Source organism: Giraffa tippelskirchi, chromosome 7 (assembly GCF_054371585.1).
Source record: "Giraffa tippelskirchi isolate mGirTip1 chromosome 7, T2T-mGirTip1v1.2.pri, whole genome shotgun sequence".
Classification (NCBI taxonomy): Eukaryota; Metazoa; Chordata; class Mammalia; order Artiodactyla; family Giraffidae; genus Giraffa; species Giraffa tippelskirchi.
In genome coordinates, this window is record NC_137281.1 from 86,590,039 (window position 1) to 86,609,084 (window position 19,046).

Below are 19,046 nucleotides of genomic sequence, written 5' to 3' on the forward strand. Positions count from 1 at the left end.
TAATGGATTACCTTTATACTCAGGGGAAGAAATTTAATGAATTTAAAAATGGAGAGAGCCCAAGAGAGGCAGTAAAGGGGCAGCAGTGTCTAGGGACATGATACCTTACCACTACCTAGCCATGCCAAGTTTTCTATATCCTAAAGATGTAGCTTTGCTTGATGGTTTTATCTAAAAATTTAAATTGTGTAAGTTGTGAACAAGAAAATCAAGGATTTCTGCTTATTCGGAACTTTCAGGATTTAGAAACATTTTCCAGTTAGCAGTGTGATTTGTGTATTTAAAAAATACAAAATGCTGTTACTATGTTAGCATCTGAATTTCTTTACAGAAGAAATTGAACAAAGGTGCACAATACATATCACCTATTTGGGGTGGCTTTTGGGTAAGCTGAGTCTTCTAAAACTAGACAAGGTATCAGACTAGAAAAAAGGAAACTACTTCTGTTAAAACAATAGCTTTATTGTTGTTATTGTTACAATTTAGTTCTATTTTTAAACTTACAGTAAAATAAATTTGATGTAGTTGCCACACTTAAAAATTTTAATTGCATCTCTCCCACATTTGCTGGTTTGCCAGGGGATATAAATCATACGGAGAAGGCAATGGCACCCCACTCCAGTACTCTTGCTTAGAAAATCCCATGGACGGAGGAGCCTAGAAGGCTGCAGCCCATGGGGTCGCTAAGGGTCGGACACGACTGAGCGACTTCACTTTCATTTTTCCCTTTCATGCACTGGAGAAGGAAATGGCAACCCACTCCAGTATTGCCTGGAGAATCCCAGGGACGGCAGAGCCTGGTGGGCTTCCGTCTATGGGGTCGCACAGAGTCGGACATGACTTAAGCGACTTAGCAACAGTAGCATAAATCATACAGCTAATTAAAGGCAGCATGTGATTGATTTGTCTGTGTGATTTGTAGGTAAGTCTGGCCTCTTTAAGGATAAAAGGGCACTGCAAATTAATGAGATACATTGGCTGTCAGCATTTGCCTGTCCCCAGATCCCCAGTTTTGTTTTTCAGATTCACTGGCTTGTTTAATGTGGTATCTATCTGGCTAGTTCTATTATATACTCAGGTTTGGAAAGTTTTGTTCAGCCAGGACTGTTAGCTTCACTGATTCTCCACCTAAGCAATTAGAGTATGAAATCTTTGTTCCAAAGTAAGATGAAACGTGGATCTTTTACTGCAGTCAGTATGGTGACCTTCCTAGTCTTTATGATGGGCTTTTCCATTTTTGCTGATGTCAGTCCCTTGAAGGAAATGAATATATTATGAGGCACAGCTCCCAAAAGGGAAAAGAAAACTAATTATTGGCTTTTCTATGCCCACATCAACAATCTAGGGTAACTGCTCCCTTATTGACAACTCTTCCCCTTCAAACAAAGGGGAAGACCCCACAGTAAATAAAAGTAAAGTGATATGACAAGGGTTGCTGAGGATAACTTTTGATTTGTCGTACAGAACAAGAGTCGTATGTTCCGGGTACAGTTTAGTGGAGGCTCCAGAGAAGAGGCGCTGGAACACTGCTACAGCTGCGTGCAGAACCTAGCCCAGTATGTCACCGTCCAGGTGCCCGACGGAATCAGCCAGGAGTTCAGGCCAAGTCCTGGCCAAGGGAAGGGCTGTGTGCAGAGCATCCCACCACAGTATGGGGTAAGTAGGCAAGTAGGTGGATGAGAAACCTGAGAAGGTAATGCTCTGTGGGGGCCACAGTCACAGTGGAATTTGCCAAGTCCACCACATTTGTAGCTTAAAGATATCTAATGTTGAGTGACTTTTATTGACATATATATAATTATAGTGTTAGTTTCAGGTATACAATATAGTGATTTGATATTTTTATACATTACAAAATGATCACATCTAGTTACCATCTGTCACCATACAAAAGTATTACAATATTATTGACTATACTCCCTGTGCTGTACATTATATCCCTGTGACTCTTTTGTGTTTACTTTTTTAAAAAAGACTTATTTATTTTTGGCTGCACTGGGTCTTCATTGCTGTGCGGACTTTTGTTTTCTCTGGTTGCAGTGAGTGGGGGCTACTCTAGTTTCAGTATGTGGGCTTCTCATTACAGTAGCTTCTCTTGTTGCAGAGCACAGCCTCTAGGCGCGTGGGCTTCAGTAGTTGTGGCACATGGGCTTAGCTGCTCCACCGCATGTGGGATCCCAGGCCAGGGACCGAACCCATGTCTCTTGAATTGGCAGGGGGATTCTTAACCACTGGATCACTAGGGAAGCCCATTTATTTATAACTGAAGTTTGTGCTTCATAATCTCATTCACCTGGTTTGCCTATCCGCCCCCTGCCCAGTTCTGCAGCCATGTTTGTTCTCTGTGTTTATGAGTCATTTTATATTTGTTTGTTTTTAGATACTACATATTTTATTGTGTATATATTGGGTGGGCCAAAATGTTCATGCAGGTTTTTCTATAACACATAGGGAAAAACCCAAATGAACTTTTTGGCCCACCCTATATATATATATACACCTATATATATATATATACCTATATATATATACACCTCACTTTTATATAATTTCAGTGTGTGTGTGTGTGTGTATACATATACACACACATACCGCATCTTTATCCAATCATTTATTGACAGACATTTAGGTTGTTTCTATATCTTGGCCACTGTAAACAATGCTGCAGTAAACATGGGGGGGGAATATCTTTTTTTTTTTTTTTTTTTACAAGGAGAACACCAAACATACTTTATTAGCACAAAAAAGCAGCAGTAACAAGGCACAGCAAGCAGAAACATACATTAGCAGTCAAAGGGTTAGTGTTGCATACAAATATAGCTTTTCTTTTTTTTTTTGTGGCCTTGGTGATAGCCATTGGGATGTAAAATAACTTTCTGTAGCAGCAGGTAAGGAAACTAGGGAGCACTCACCAGTGGTACAGAGCACGTTAACAGAAAGACACAAGAACGGATTTGACTACTTTAGTGCAAAATGTCTAAGACAGACTGTAAATTCGGTTCAATACTAAGAAGCAAACACTAGAACTTGGTATTACGTCCAAAATAGCTCACTCAAGTAGTATTGCATACTATTCTAAGTGACAAAAAGGTGCTAAGTAAAGTTATTTACAGATACAACGGTTGTACAGTACCTTTTAAATCAGCAATTTAGGTTTCAGATTTTCCATTAAAAATTAAGTGCACTGAAATTCTATAACTTGTACTTAAGCAATTCAGCTATGAGAGTTTACAACAAAGAGATAAATACTGCCATCCAAATTAGTTTTTGTTTTCTTTGGATAAATACCCAGAAGTGGAATTAGTAGATCATATGATAATTCTGTTTTTAATTTTTAGAGAAACCACCATACTGTTTTCCATAGTAGCTACCAATTAACATTCCCACCAGCAGTGCATAAGGGTTCCCTTTTCTCCACATCCTCACCAACACTTACTTTTTGTCTTTCTGACGACAGCCATTCTGACAGTTGTGAGGTACTATCTTGTGGTTTGATTTGCAGTTCCCTGATGATGAGTGATGTTGAGCATCTTTTCATTTGCCTCAGGAAAGGGCAACAAAAGCAAAAAATAAATAAATGGGACTAAATCCAACTAAAAAGCTTTGTATAGTGAAGGAAATCATCAACAGAACAAAAAGACATCATATTGAGTGGGAGAAGGTATTTCCAAATGATACATCCAGTAAAGGGTTAATATTCAAAATAACAAGAACTCATACAACTCAGTATCAAATAAAACAGTCTGATTAAAAAATGAGCAGAAGACTTGAATAGACATTATTCCAAAGACGACACTGAGTTATTTTTTTAACTCAAGGTTGATTCTCACTGCAGTTACCTATAAGGCTAGAAATCAGATTAGCTGGGAGTCTCAGGTGTATCATGGATGTTACTATAGTATAATGGTTCTCAGAGTATGATCCATGGACCCTTCCCTGAGACCTTTTCAGGAGTCCACAAAGTCCACATTATTTTTGTAATAATATTAACACATTATTTGTCCTTTTCCTGTATTGATACTTATTATTTAATGGGACAGAAACATTGTGAGCAAAGCTGCTGTCACCTTAGCATAGATCAAGGCAGTGGCATCTACCCGTACCAGAAGTCATGTTCTTTCTTCACTGTAACCGCAGTAAAGAACCAACTAACAAAACCATCTGCGTCCTGAAGCACGATGGCTTTCTCCTGGGAAAGCACCTGTATGACAGCACTGAGTGCTGAACCAGCCTCTCTCTTTATGGAACACCATTATTACTTAACAGACGAACTATGATTATTCAGATTTGAGTGGCCGGTGAACATTTTCTCAAGTGAATGAAGTAATCCTGTTACTTCAAGAAAACAATTGATAGTATTTATTGACTGATGAAATAACCTTTTCAAGTGAAAGTTAGAATCTTAGAAAACCACTTGAGCTTCACAGCTTCCTAACCCAGAAGACTTTCTTGATGCTATTGGTAATGAACATGATTTTTAAAATAACTACATCACAAAATGTTTCAACATGTGGAAGATCTGTACAATCCAGTCAACCAGTATTTTTCAAGTGGCAAATACATGGTGCTACAAAACCATGCATGGATGAAAGATCCAAAGTGTGAACTAAATCAATGGATTCTGTTTGCTTTTGTACCTGTTAACTTCCCTCACCTATTTCTCTACTGTCCCTTTCCCTTCTCCTCTAGCAACCATCTGTTTATTCTCTGTATCTATGAGTCTAGTTGTTTATTCATGCCTTTTAATTTCCACATATACGTGAAATCATACAGTATTTATCTTTCTCTGATATACTTCATTTAGCATAATACCTTCTAAGTCCATCCATTTTGTCACAAGTGACAAGATCTTTTTTATGGCTGATTAATACCACGTTCTCTTTTTCCAGTCATCTATCAATAGACACTTAGGGTTAATCTGCTCCCATATCCTGGCTACTGTGAATATTGCTGCAGTGGACATAGGGGTGCATATATAGTTTTGAATGTTTTTGTTTTCTTTGGAAAAATACCCAGAAGTTGGATTATTGTATCATATGCTAGTCCTTTTTTTTCTTTTTTTAAAATTTCTCTTCAATAAATGGTGTTGGGAAAACTGGACTTTCTCATACCATATAAAACCATACAAAAATCAAAAGGGATTAAAGACTTAAATATAAGACATGAAACCGTAAAACTCCTAGAAAAAAACATAGGCAGTACACTTTTTGACATCGGTCTTGGCAATATTTTTATGGATCTCCTCAAGCAAGGAAAATAAAAGCAAAACTAAAAAAAAAAAAATCACTGTTTTTTGTGATCACTGTTGCACAGCAAGGGAAGCTATTAACAAAATAAAAAAGGCTGCCTACTGAATGGGAGAAGATATTTGCAAATGGTTTATCTGATAAAGGGTTACTATTCAAAATATTCAAAAGAACTCATACAAATCAACATTAAAAAAAAATGACTATAAAATGGGTGGAGGGCCTGAATAGACATTTTTCCAAAGACATACAGATAGCTAACATACAGATAGCTAACAGACACATGAAAAGATGCTTGGCATCACTCATCATTCAGGGAAATGCAAATCAAAACCATAATGAGATATCCTCACACCTATCAGAATGGCTGTTGTCAAAAAGACAAGGTATGGAGAAAAGGGAACCCTTGGTACACTCTTGGTGGTAATATAAACTGGCACGACTGCTATGGAAAACAGTACAGAGATTCCTCAGACCAAAGGATTTTAATATAACAAGAATATAAAAAGTTCATTGCTATGATTTAAGATTCTGTGTTGAGACTAGCCTTTAAGAAACTATCACTTGTTGAATTTTGGTGTCAGATCAGAGTATCCACAATTACCTGAAAAACATTTTAAAAAAATAACTTTTTCCATCTATATATCTGTATGAAGCCAGATTTTCTTTATGTACTTCAACCAAAGCAACATGTTGTCAGATTGAGTGCAGAAGTAAATATGAGAGTCCAGCTAGATGTTAAGAGAATTGCAAAAATCATTGTATTTTTGTGTTAGGAAAGTTATTTTCATTAAAATGTTTTTAATACTAACTGGATTTATAATTTTAAATGAAAATTTAATTCCTAACATATAAATATCAGATAGATGTAACTCAAAAGCTGTCTGAGGGCCTCAGTAGTTTGTAGGAATGTAAAGCAGTCTTGTGATAAAACTTCTGAGAATCAGTTACAGAATTTCTCCTGCAGGTACATCTTCAAGCATTTCGTTGGCATAGTCCCACATGCTGCTAGCATAAGCTACCTCTGCTCTTAGGATGAAATTCCAGTTTCAGGCTGGGTTTTTTATTTTCTATTTTGAGCAATGACTTTCCAAACCTGGCTTTCCATTACTTCATCCTGTAAGTTCCCCTTGAACTAACTGGGACAAGACAATTCATTTTTACTGTTTCATCACCAACTTTCTTTTCATAGTGTATCTGGGGCAAACAGATTTTATATTATTTATCATAAAATGTTTTTCTTTATAAACAAGTACTGTATGGTTTCCCTTTGATTATATTTAGTTCACCATATCATATTTTAATGTTTTAGAATTCTTCCTGTTCATTTGTTTCTGCATGACTTTTTGTGAACATGTCTTAACACTAAAGCTAGTTTTCTTACAAATGTTGGATCTAATTTAAAACATTTTGCTTCATCAGCTTCTATTTTATTAAGAATCCCCTCTCTAAAAATGGAATAATATGGCTTATTATAAGATACTTTGTTGCTTATGATCCTTTACCCCTTAAATAGATTGCCTTTCTTTGTAGGTGTCACTGACCAGCTATTAGATTGAGATTATAGTACCCAGTGCATGCATGGGGTGCAACAGGAACCAAATAGGGTCCCAGAATTTGGGAACTAGGTCTGGAATGCCTCATAAAGGTAATGGTCTACATGACATGCATATAGTAAAGACATACACACATCAGGGTAAACCTAAATATAATTATCTAAATATGAAAAGAAAAACTGAGACAGTACCTTAAAGTAGGCTGTGGGTCCTTAACTACAGTGGCAGATGAAGGCCCTGGCTCTCTATTTAATAGCTCATCCCAAATACCTAGGTAGAAATATCTCCAAAGTGGCTAGAAAATGCTCATGTCTTTTCGTGATTCTGTATTCAAGGCCTCCTTGGATCTGTAGTTTGGTGTTCTAGGTAGATGAGATGTAGAATGTTGTGCAAAAGACCATAGGCTTTGGAATCCAAATGGATCTAGGTTTGAATCCTTGCCCTGTTAGTAGCTGTGTGTTCTCATGCAAGTCATTTACCACATCTGTAAAGTGGTGAGACTAAAATTCTGTCTACAAAGCACCTAGGACAATACCTGGCAAATATCTAAATAAGATTATTCATTATTGCTACTTCTGCCAGTGCTGTTACCTTTTCAGATCTGCCTTGCTTTGCAGGTAAACAAATAAGCATACCAGTCATTTGTTATCAAGGGTCAGCACTCACCAGTCAGTAGGGCCATAGTGAGATGGGAGTGTCTGAGGCTGCAGAGCAGGAGACAAAAACTCCTAAGGCTTGCCCTTAGCTGCCGCTGTTGAAATTTGGTATCATGCTCCCTTTTTCAGAATCCAGCTCCAGAAGTGCAAGCTCTGGCCAGGCTTTAGTTACCTTGCAGCTCTCCTCATTCAGGTGTCTTCTTCCCAGGACCTGTATTACTTTGTCTAAAATAGTTGTTCTTTTTTTTGCAAATTAGAGGTAATTCCATCTTTTTATTTCAAGTTCTTGAGTCACTTCCTGGCTTATATTTTTACTTTTCCTCTGCCTTGTAATTTTGCTAATTGTGGCCTAACCAGGTGCTTCTCAACCTGAGGGCTTCTGAGGCAACCCAGACTACGACAGTTCCTAGGTGAACTCTTTCTCTGTTAGCACTAGAAGTCCAGGAGGTGGCGGCCAAGGGCTTGTTCCCGTGTGCACAGAACCTGCCATCTAAGGGCACTTAGGTGGAGGACTGTCCAGTCCTTAGAGCCATCCTGCTGACTTCCGCTGCTTCCATCACACTTGGCTATAGATCAGTGTATGTGGCATATGAATTTTGGTTAGTCTTTCCTAGTTGTTTGAAGAACATGGTGTGAGCTGAACTGATGTCTCCTAGGAAAACCTCAGAGCTGGAAAAAACACTAAGCAGTGGAATCTGACTTTTCTGGATGAGGGAAAATGGAGTTTGCCTAACGATTCCAGACTCATTAAAGCCCCTTACCTTTTAGCTCATTTTTATTTAGTATTCCTGGCTAGTTTTCTTTCCTTTGTTCTTTTCTTCCTCTCTGTCCCACCACCCCATTTTTGATGCTTCCAGATACATATTTCTGCTAACACCCACTGAAACTAGCAGGACATTTACTTTGGCAGTCAGAACATACTGCTGATACACACCTTCCAGGGAGGGCCTTGGATTCTCCCTGTGTGATACCACCAGGATTCTCCCTGTGTGATACCACCAGCTCACAACTGTCTGGAGATTATTAATACTGTAAGTGCCACTGCTATCCAGAACACAGCTAAGCCTGCAGACACGTGGCTAGGAAGGAAGGGTGGTGGTGGGGCTCTTGGAGAAGTTTTTGTTTTTAGGTAGAAGCAGCCTCTTACGCCTCCAGGCTTCCTCCTACACCTTGTTCATTCTGTTTGCCTAGAAACCATCCTGAGTTCTGCTCAAGAACAGCCCCTCGCGTAAGTAGCAGCTCGGGCTCTGGAGCATTCCTACCCCTCGTGCTTATTAGCACACACACCCTTCCTGTAGTGCCCTCCACTACAAGCCTGAAGTCTTAACACTCCCCTCCTTGCCAGCACTGCCTCAGTTGCATTCAAATTGTTTTACTTGTTAGATTCTTACTGGGTTGTGGGTTCTTGCGGGCCAGACCTCTACCTTGTTTTCTATGGCTCCCTTCCCTTTTTCATCCCAATGTCTGGTGCACAGTAGACACAAACATTGTTGAATGAATGTATCTAGGAATTTTACTAACAGAAGAACTTACAACCTCAGAATGTCTGCGATTTTTTAAAAAGTTACAAGATATGGTTACCTTGAAACTATAGTGTTCCCCCCACCCCCATTTTGCTTTTCTACAAGGAACAGGTATATTACCCGAGTAATAATTTATAGAAGGTGACAAATCATGATTATCAGAAGCTGGGGAATGTCCACTTCCCTCCAGTACCAGCACATGGTCCTGGGCTGGGCCTCTGAAGACAGAAGTGTGCCACGGTGTCGGGCAGGAAAAGGTACTACCAGCCTGTGAGACATAAGGAACACCGGGCACAGGGCAAATGCCTCAGATTTTCTCTCTGCATCTCTGCTGTGGTATATCAGGTACCAGCCGAGCTTAAACCAGGACAGACTACACCAGCAATGACTTTAGTAGCTTTACTGTCTTTCTTTGAACATGAATGCACGTGTCCCACTTCTTTAATGGCCTATGGTGTTTATGATTATGTTCAGCCAGTCTCCTAATTGCACGTTGTTTCACTGCAGAACTCAGAGCAGCAGCAGTGGGTACCGGCTGGCACAAGCAGTCCAGGAGGAAGGACCTCAGTGGCCTGTTTAGCTCAGGTAGGGCCTATTTCCATATTCAGTGTTCATGTCAGGAAAAACAGTGATCCTGGAGAATTCTGTATCCCTCTGTTCAATCCACTGTTCTAGAACAGTAACTTAAAGTGTTACTATAGAAGATGGTAAAGACAGAGACAGGCCACTTCCACCTATCCTTGTTGTGAGGTTAGACATGATGGCACATACTGAAGAACTATCTTCCTGAGGAAATAAAAGACAGAAAGTGGTCTATAAAGTTAGCCTTTAAATGCATGAGATAAAGAATTTATTCACCACCTTCCTAAAAGAGGAATAAAGCTATGAATTTCAGTTTAACTTTGGAAATGAAATCTGGAAACTCAAAGACAAATATCAATATGAATTTGAAGTCGGATCAACCATGGTTTCTGCAGGGGCAGATCTTCAGTGTGAGGATCTCCGGTTAAGGATGTATGGAGCCCTGGGAAGACTCCACTCTGTTACCACAGAACTGCTTTTGGATGTAGCCTCTCCACTTGAATTTTGCTGTTACCAAACACTCCTGCAGAACTATTCATTCAAGCTCAGGGTTCCTGAGGCCTGCTCTGCTGGCAGCTCCTGAGGCTGGTCTCCTCACTGCATTCCCTGCTGTGCTTGACAGCAGGTTCTCAACCAACAGTTTATGCTTTCCCTAAAATTCTGCATGGAATTCATCAATATCCAATTTTCATAAATTTCCTTTTTACTTTATCTATTAAACTGTGCTAACAGTGGTGTAAGAAAGAAGATAACGGGTGTTTTCTCCACCTGGCACACTGCTCATGCAAAATAAATGGGCAATCACAGATTTTAAAACTTGAAGACTAAATAAGAATTCATGTCTATTTCTTTTAATAACTCAGCAACTATGACAGAAAAAATTTAGAAATCTCGTTGTCCAGCAGCAGGGCAGACTTCATAGTTCCCAGTTGGTAGCCTTGTATCTGCACCAGGATTATAGGTTAACTGAATCAGAGTGACTAAGCCACAAAGACATGAGCAGAGCAGGGTGTGATATCCTTATTCAGGAAGTATCAGTTGCTGTAAAAGATGAACCTCAGCCCAGTTTATTTACATCATATAGAAGAACCATGTATAAAGAAAAAGCGTCAGGCTAGAAGCTCAGATATGCTACTTGTTTGCTATAACCTTCTAGACAAGTCACTCTTTGAATATAAATTGGTAAAATTCTTTGAAAGCAATTTAGCAATGTAGATAAAATTTAATCTTATTACTTGTAATACCATTTCATCTACACAAATATACATACAAAGATGCTTTTCAGTAATTTTAATAGTAACAAAATAGGAAACAATTATTCACTAATGGGATACTGAGTGGTTAAAAAGTGCCATAACCATAAATGGGATAAAATGTAGTCAATAAAATGATGTCTGTCTTAATCTATTGACATTGGAAGATATTCATAGTACATTGTTTTTTAAAGGCTACAAAACAGCACACATGATTTGACTTTTGTAGTGAAGACATACACATGAAACAAGTTTGGAAGGAGATACACTACCATGTTAATGGCTCTCGCTAGAGAACAGGGCTTCATTTGACTTTCATTTTCTTCTTTCTACCTTTAGATAGCCTGAAAAGCTGGTGTGAATTTAGAAAAGTCAGTTTCTATTATAGATAGTTCCTTGAGAAATGTCAACTGTATACATATACACCAAACCATGCAATCCATGGAAAGGGTAGAAAACCTACCTACCTAGTGGAATTAACATGAGTGAATAAAAAGGCTAAGTCAAGGCTCAGACGTAGGTGGCCCACACATAGAGCTGAAGCCGTCTTCGTTGCTTGGGATGGTGCATCTTTTGCCTAATCTTCCAAATTTCTAAGCACAGTCAGACTTTTATTTGAACTCTCCTAATGTTTAAATATTGGCAGCTTAGTCAACTGACTTTAAAATACTCCAGGTTACCAAAGAAGACATAGAGATGACAAATAAGCATGTGAAAAACGTGCAGTATTATATGACATCATCATTTATATGACATTCGGGAAAAGGCAAAACTATATACAGTATGGAGGACAGATCATAGTTGCTAAGAGTTGAGGGTTTGACAATAAGAGTAGGTAGCAATGAGGGAATTTCTGGGGGTGATGGAAATGTTCTGCCTTGATTGTAGCAATGGACACATGCCTCTACTTGTCAGGCCTCATGGACAGAACCAGAGAAAGACACAGCAAGTTGTGTCCTTGGGATAGTCAGTTTGTAACCTTTATTACATTCAGAACCCAATTTCTATATGATGAACAGCTCACATCCATTCTTCCACCTATTAGGTGGGAAGGATGAACTAAGTGGAGTTCATTCATTGATATAGACTTCTCAATCCACAAACTTAATCAGCACTGTACTCTTCATTAAAGCAGTCAGTGTCTTTGCAAATCACTTCGTTAGTGTACCTGAAATACTTAAGGATACGAGTTTATCTCACTTTGTATGTATATTTAGAAACATTATGTAAAGGAACTTGCAAAGCTGATCAACACTAATTTTTGGTGTCTTACTTCCCAAATCTTACCTTAAGGCAGTTTTTCTGTGTTCTGTTATTCAGGCTGTTGCTTTCCCCTGTAATCTCTAATAAACTACTCTTTTGGAATCCCCACAGTCTCTCATGGCATCAGAGGAGCTGCCACTTGTCTATGAACAATCTGCATGGAATGTGGAAGGGTTAGGCCCGTTTCTACGCTTGTGCCTCATGGATCAGAACTTCCCGGCATTTGTGGAAGAAGTGGAAAAGGAACTAAAAAAGCTGACAGGGCTGAGCGATTAATAGTCTATGTACATACATAAATTGGGAGCAATAGGAAAAATGCTTCCCTCCTAAGATTATAGAGAATAAAGAGTATTATTCCAACACCTTTTATCAGTTTTATTTTTAAAAACAGGTGAATCCACTTTTTTTTTTTTACATCATTGCACTTCAGCAATTACACAAAACACAAGTACATGCATCTACCAATTACGCACCGCGTGAGAACCCTGCTGGGCGTGAAAATCTACACTCAAATCAATGAAAAAATACAGTGTCAACCTCAAAGAATAACTAGTTGCATAGAATACCATGCTATAACATTTCAAGATCATTGAAAACAAAAAAATTATAAAAGTTTGCCTTAACTGAATGTACAATTAGGTTTTAACACATCAGTGCAAAAGGATTTAGGAATTTACATGATTTAACAAAAGAAAAAATAATCACTTAAAAAGCAATCATACATATATACTGTAATTCATTATATCCATTAAGTGAACTGTTCCAGCTTCTTATCAAAGTCATAGGTTAAGCCCTTAAAATTATAGATTTCAGTTTATATTACTCATCTTTATGTACCAGAACTGAACAATTTCCTCATCTGACAACATACAATAAGGAATGAGTATCAGCAGCTTAAAAATGAAACAAGCATTTATTTTGGATTTCTCCCACCCCAAAAAATATAAATATATATATATATATTTATATACTGTATATATCTGTATGTTTTGCTGTACTTTACAAAAATGTATCACTAGATGGCAGCAGTGCATTTTAGAGCTTTGCCAATTTAACAGCTGCATTAAGTAAAAAATGGCGCATGCATGATCTGACCCTCAGAGGTCACCTTTTCACTTCTATTTAAATATTTTAACAAAGGGAAAAAAAAAAAAAAGCAACATTCACAGCACATCAAGCCCAAAATAGTTTACACCTTCTACACTGAAGCATTGTTTAAAATGTACCTGGCTAGATCACCCTTACAGGAGAGGCTAAATAAGGCATGCTTTAGACAGTCATCATGGTGCTGCTCACTTGAAAGGGGAAAGAACCAAAGAGGTCCAAGCAGAAAATTTAGCAGGTCATGTTGCCACCAGTTTCAGGAACCTAAAGATCTGTGAAGAAAGTATTTATAAATTAAAAGGGAATATGCACTATTACTTAATAGTACACCAAGCACCACATAAAGCTTTTTGGTTCAAACAGCATGCTCAGGGATGTGGTGTGAAATTCTGATCTCCATGTGCCTAACCAGTAGGCACTCTGGCCCAGCTGTGCCTGGCCACCATTCTTGCCTTGCCCCCAGAAGCAAAGTGGGACCAACTGGCCTCAAGAATAATCCACCTAAGAAGGTGACAATTTAACTTTTACCTCTTTTTAAAGAAGTAAAGTGGTAAGGTGATGCTTTGAAACATCATACATACTCTGAAAAGCATCTATGTAAATAAGTGAAACAACTCAGCTGAAAATGTTCCTTTCCAGCTGCTTCACTGGACAGACAACTTGTTCCATCAGTATGAAATCAACTCTGAAATCTACTGAAAAGATCTTGCAACATAACATCAGCTACTGAAGACTTTGTGATAAAGTAAAAAGAGGCATATTCATTTGAATATAATTTTTAAAACTTCTCGAGAAGTCCATACTTACATTATAAGTAGTATTTAATTTGTGTTTCTCTGGCGCAAGTTTTTATCTTTGTGATTGTTGGTAGAGTTGGTTTTCCTTTGGAGGAAAAATTGCATTACAAGAGTTAAACTCAAGGTCAGTAGCAATTTTTGAAAGTATAACACATGGAAATACAGGCACTCTTTCACTTACTGCCATCCCTGGTATAGTAAGAAATTTTACTGCACAATATTAATACACAATTAATACACCCTGTGTAAAGTGCCTACAACCTTAAATTAATCGATCCTTTTGACTCCCAAGGCAGATAATACCCAGGTAACATGGGCTTTGATTTATAAACTATAATTACAACAAAAGTGAGTTAGTTTTTTCTCTATTCGACACCACTGTCTCATCTCTTCTTAATTATATACAGGCAGTGCTGTGCTCTCTGCTGGCACTTAACTAATTTGGACACACTTCTGCCTCTGACTTCTTAGTCCCTAGCTCTAGGAAACAGTGCAAATCTTGGACTGATTCGAAATTTGTAGTTTTCTCTCTCTTGAATACACACAATTTAATGGAACCACACAGTTTATCCATGCTATAGTCTAGCTTGAAATGAACAAAACCTGAAGCCTCAGATACATTGGTCGTTTCCCCCACAGTAATAATTTAAACATATGGAGTGTGCAAAATTTTAAACTTTTGCATGGTATTCTACTTTACATTGCTACCAAGAACAAAACTGTACAGCCTGCCCTGGGAATCAAAGGGATATCAGTCAGCTCCATGTCCAACTAAGAAGTCTACACTGCAACAATGCTTTCCATTCACTGTCTTCCCAATCTTAGCTATGCCCTTTAATTAAATTGCAAATACAAAATAACCCAACCAGAAACTACTGAACCAAAGTCCAACAAAGTACTTACATTGGCCCAGCTGGTTCATCGTCTACACAGGTATTCAGGTTTTAATAATCCATTGAGAGACAGGAGAAGAAGGGAGAAAACTGTGAGACTCTGCATCAGGGTTAATAGAACAGCAAACGGCAAGTGGCAAACATAGCTATTCATAGCATTTATTCAAGGCCATTCCATCTGGAGGTGCAAAACACTCATGGAGTTATTATTTCTAGATTCAGGTTTTTAATGGCAGGTATGTTGTTTCAATGGTTTTAGTTAACACTTTGAATGCTTGTCATGAAAAACTGCAACTGTAGCGGACAGATAGGCTGCGATATTATTATACTCATCTTGTCCCCAAGTTCCAGTGGTTCACTCTTAAATAGATGAGAAGACAAACCAACATTTCAGTTGTAAAATCCTGCTGTTTGTTTTCTTGTGGTGAATGCATGCATAGTTTTGACTCAGTCCTGCAATGTAAGATGGATGTGTATGTGCCATACGTTTAGCCACACATCCTCTCTTCCCCACAGGACACTGTTCTTGCTGCTCTGTAATCTTTAGGAGAGTCTGTAGTCTGGAGAATAAGATAGAGGAAGCCACAATAGTTCAACCTAATAGTGGGTCAGTCAGGCTGGGCTGTGCCAGCAGCAAGTGTGTGCAGACCAGAGGATATTCTGTGACAGACCAGAGAAAGGTGAGTAGTGCTGACATCCCTCTAGAAAAGACTTCAGACAGATAAACAGGCTCATTCTTGTGCCCTGGCCAAAACCAGAACCTGAACCCAGATGAGCCATGAGTTATCTCTCTTTTTTTTTTAATCAAAACACTTACATTATCTGAGTTTAGGTGCCTTCTTAAATTGGTATTTTCTGATTCTGATTTACCAAGTTTTTCTTTCCTGTTTCAACTAAGGGCAACTTGGTCCCCTTTAATCAGGGTTATATGTGTGTGTGTATACATATATACACAGACACACAAGACTGTTTTAAGGCCCATAAAGGTGGGGGAACAAGTTAAGTGCTCTTAGTTTCTTTTTATTTTACAAAAGTCAGGTAGACTAAATGATTCAGAACTGAAGGCTTCTAGAAAAACTCTCAGCAGGATTCCACAAGGGGGCTTGGTGCACATGAAGCAGTTATGGAGATTACAGTCTCAGTGTAGGCATCTGCAGGAGCACACATCAGGAGTAATGTCTGTCAGAGGGAGACATTGCTCCACCTGTTCCTTCGAGGCAACGGAGAGGCAAAGCCACCGCCAGCACACACAGTGACTGGAGCAAAAAAGATTTCAAAAAAAAAGAATAACAAAAAATAACAAAAACGGAAACAAAACTAACCACAAACCAATGACTTATCAGCCAAAACAACAGGCTAGCGACACACCAGTGTCCACAGGATTCTACTACTAAAAACAGTACACTATTGAACAGTACAGAGAACCAACTAAGACTTAGACACCCAAAACATCTGTGTGCTGTTATACAGTGGAATTATACAGAGATGTATCAGGCACTGAGACACACGAGCCTGGCCTAGATCCTCCCTCACCACAACAACCTAACGCTCTCAGCATCCCGGCCAAGCCAACTCAGCTACATGCTAGGAACTAAGCACTGCGGGGACTGACAGGAGCACACTTCACAGTATTTTTCGGGCTCTGGCTATGTACTCGAAAATACAAAATTCTAAAGCAAGATCGCTGACTCAAGAATATCACCAATCTATTCCCAATTTTAAGAGGAAAAAAAGCAGGGGAGAGGGAATCGCGATCACCGAGCTCATCTTTTCAAAGCGTGATGCTGTCAGCACCAACCCAAGCACTTCACACCATGAGCTTTTCTTTCTTCAGTAATGCAGATGTATGTACACCCTGGTGCCTGACTAATAATGTCATTTCCCAGCCCAACAAGCCGATTAACGTGCAAAGGGCTGCATGAAGGGGTTTTTTAGCAAGAGTGGCTCTGGTGTAGCTGCCATGCCTGCAAGTGGGAGCAGATGCTGTTCACAACAGTGTCTACATCTCACAGCCCCTTCATCTCTCTCCCCAAATTCACTTGCACATTTACAAGGAACAAAGAGCCTCAAGTTCCCCATTTCCCTAACCTGAACCACTATCGGCAGCACCACTCTCTCTTTACAGGTCAAACAAAATAACAACTTGACCTCTAACAGGGAAATTGGGAGAGAGGGAAAGAACAGAACTACAGAAAAAAGGTATGAAAATTAAAGTAAATGAGGATTAAACAGCAAACTGAAATCCAAATTAGTTGTGAAAGTGAATGAAGTAAACTTGAAGAAAAGTGTTAACATTATGAACTGTGCATTGTATAGACTGAAGCGGAGATTAAACAAACTCCAAAAGCATGCATATCACTCACTTACCACCATGTTTTAAGGGTTTGATGCAATTGAGGGGGGAAAAAAAAGAAGTCATAGTAACCGACAAGTATCAACATACCCCCAAACCCTCAGGCCAAAAGACAGCCACTTAAACAATGACTATTCTCTCCAGCTGGGTATTACTCACAGCCACTGACTAGATGAGAGGAAGAGGGCTGGGGGATAATGGAAACAAGATGCTTCTGGAATCCATCTTATGAGTGAAGTTCCTGGTGGGGCTGTTGCACACACTCATTCAGCTGAATGTTGCCTACCCAATCGAATGCACTAGAACCCTCACTCCCCTTCCCCTACATTGCCCCAGAATCTGGAAGGGTGCTCTACAATGCCTAGTAAATAGCAGCTTACTTGATACACCACCACCTCAAAAAAGATGGCTTTAATGTCAAAATGAGTTGACTGGTCAAAGCTCCTTTTTCACTGCCTCATCTCACTGAGGATGAGTTTTTATGGCTTCTAAAACCACTAAAATTTTGCCAGATCTCAGCAGAGCAGCACAAAACCCAAGGAAGTTTAACAATTACTTCCAATGTGCTTCCTTGTTCCATCCTACTATATTTTCTTCATAAGGTAACGTGTTACTGGCTCAGATGACCCCTGGTTAAGAGACAACACGTGTGTTTCGCATATCATTTTTAAAATTCATATTTCTTTCCCAACATTCCTGGCCTTTGTAAAGCTTCATATGCTACCAATGTTTTGATCATCTAATTGATTTTGGCACATCAGACCAGCTCTTAATTCTGAAGTGTCAAAGAGTTTAGATACATCACAGCCACTAAAAATGGTTCCCACAAAACTGCAAATATCTTTTCTACCAGTAACTTAAAGGAAAAGTGCCTATACTTGCTTATAAAGGTTATCTCCCTAATGGTGAAAGTAGAAAACTCTTTTTGATGCCAGCACTTTTCTTAAATCAGCTTCTGTTTTCATTCAAAGTCAGTAAAATGTGCAGAACTGAAGGCCCCAGCAACTGAGCAGGCTTACGTCCCCGTCTCCTCAGGGTGCCGGGGAGAGATCTGAAAGCATACTCTAGTCACTCTCTGGGTTCAGTCAGCAGGGAACCAACACAGGTGTGCTCCAAACATGTGTCCAGCAGTAAGGAGGATGGAAGACTAGAGGGATGCTAGTCTTTATAGAGAAATAGCATTTAACATTTTCAAAGAATGTAGTCAGGAGGTGAGTAAACAAAAAACAAAGCCCTCACTTGGCTCCATGATTCATCTGTTACTAAAAATATTGACAGTAAATATTGACAGCAGATAATCTACCTACAAGACAATCTATTGGGGCACTAATCTTCAAAGACACCATAATAGGGACCTAAGGGATTTAGATAAAAGTTTCACTTACAAAATGTCCTAAAAATACTCTACTTTTTTCTAGTAGACAAAAAGTCATGGGTCTTTTTCTTTACCTAGAAAGCAGCTAAACCTTAACCCTAAGTATTTTCTATGTGTGAAATCTAAAGCAGTATTTGCTTTTCTAGTGAAACATAGGCTGAACTATGTAAGTTTAAATCTGTGTTTTTATACTTTTGTATTGTTCCCTTAGTGCTTTTCTAATATAGTGCTGAGTTACCAAAAACTCACAAACTGCCCAAATATATGAATACTATGAGTTTTATATAAACTTTTTTCATATAAAAAAGGTTGAGTTAGAAATACATTATTGCTGTATCTTGATAATAGTATACCCATTTCTCAGAGAACAAGCATGTCAGACCTCTTTTTTAAAAAAAACAATTTTCACAATGGTATAAATAAGTCAACACAGAGCTATGAATGG

At 38.7% G+C, this 19,046-nt stretch overlaps 2 protein-coding genes across 9 annotated transcripts in view; one reads left to right on the forward strand and one right to left on the reverse strand.

Annotated features, from left to right (window-relative positions):
• Nucleotides 1-12,439, forward strand: part of REC114 (REC114 meiotic recombination protein) — a 108,002-nt gene extending 95,563 nt beyond the window's left edge. For 2 of the 4 annotated variants that reach the window (XM_081513614.1, XM_081513616.1), the window contains 3 exons: nt 1,465-1,668; nt 9,489-9,566; nt 12,191-12,439. In XM_081513614.1, the coding sequence (XP_081369740.1) occupies nt 1,465-1,668; nt 9,489-9,566; nt 12,191-12,355 (447 nt within the window). In that variant the 3' untranslated portion in view covers nt 12,356-12,439. The remainder of the gene's footprint in view (nt 1-1,464; nt 1,669-9,488; nt 9,567-12,190) is intronic. The other 2 variants (XM_081513613.1, XM_081513615.1) reach the window with 2 other exon arrangements.
• Nucleotides 7,729-19,046, reverse strand: part of NPTN (neuroplastin) — a 70,543-nt gene continuing 59,225 nt past the window's right edge. For 2 of the 5 annotated variants that reach the window (XR_014060471.1, XM_081513609.1), the window contains 3 exons: nt 14,884-14,905; nt 13,991-14,065; nt 9,367-9,767 (listed from right to left, as the gene is read on the reverse strand). Coding sequence is in view for 2 of the 5 variants with exons in the window: in XM_081513609.1 (XP_081369735.1) it covers nt 14,005-14,065; nt 14,884-14,905 (83 nt within the window). In the remaining 3 variants the exon portion in view is untranslated. Of the gene's footprint in view, nt 9,768-12,441; nt 12,837-13,050; nt 13,456-13,990; nt 14,066-14,883; nt 14,906-19,046 lie in introns of those variants that run through there. The other 3 variants (XR_014060470.1, XR_014060469.1, XM_081513610.1) reach the window with 3 other exon arrangements.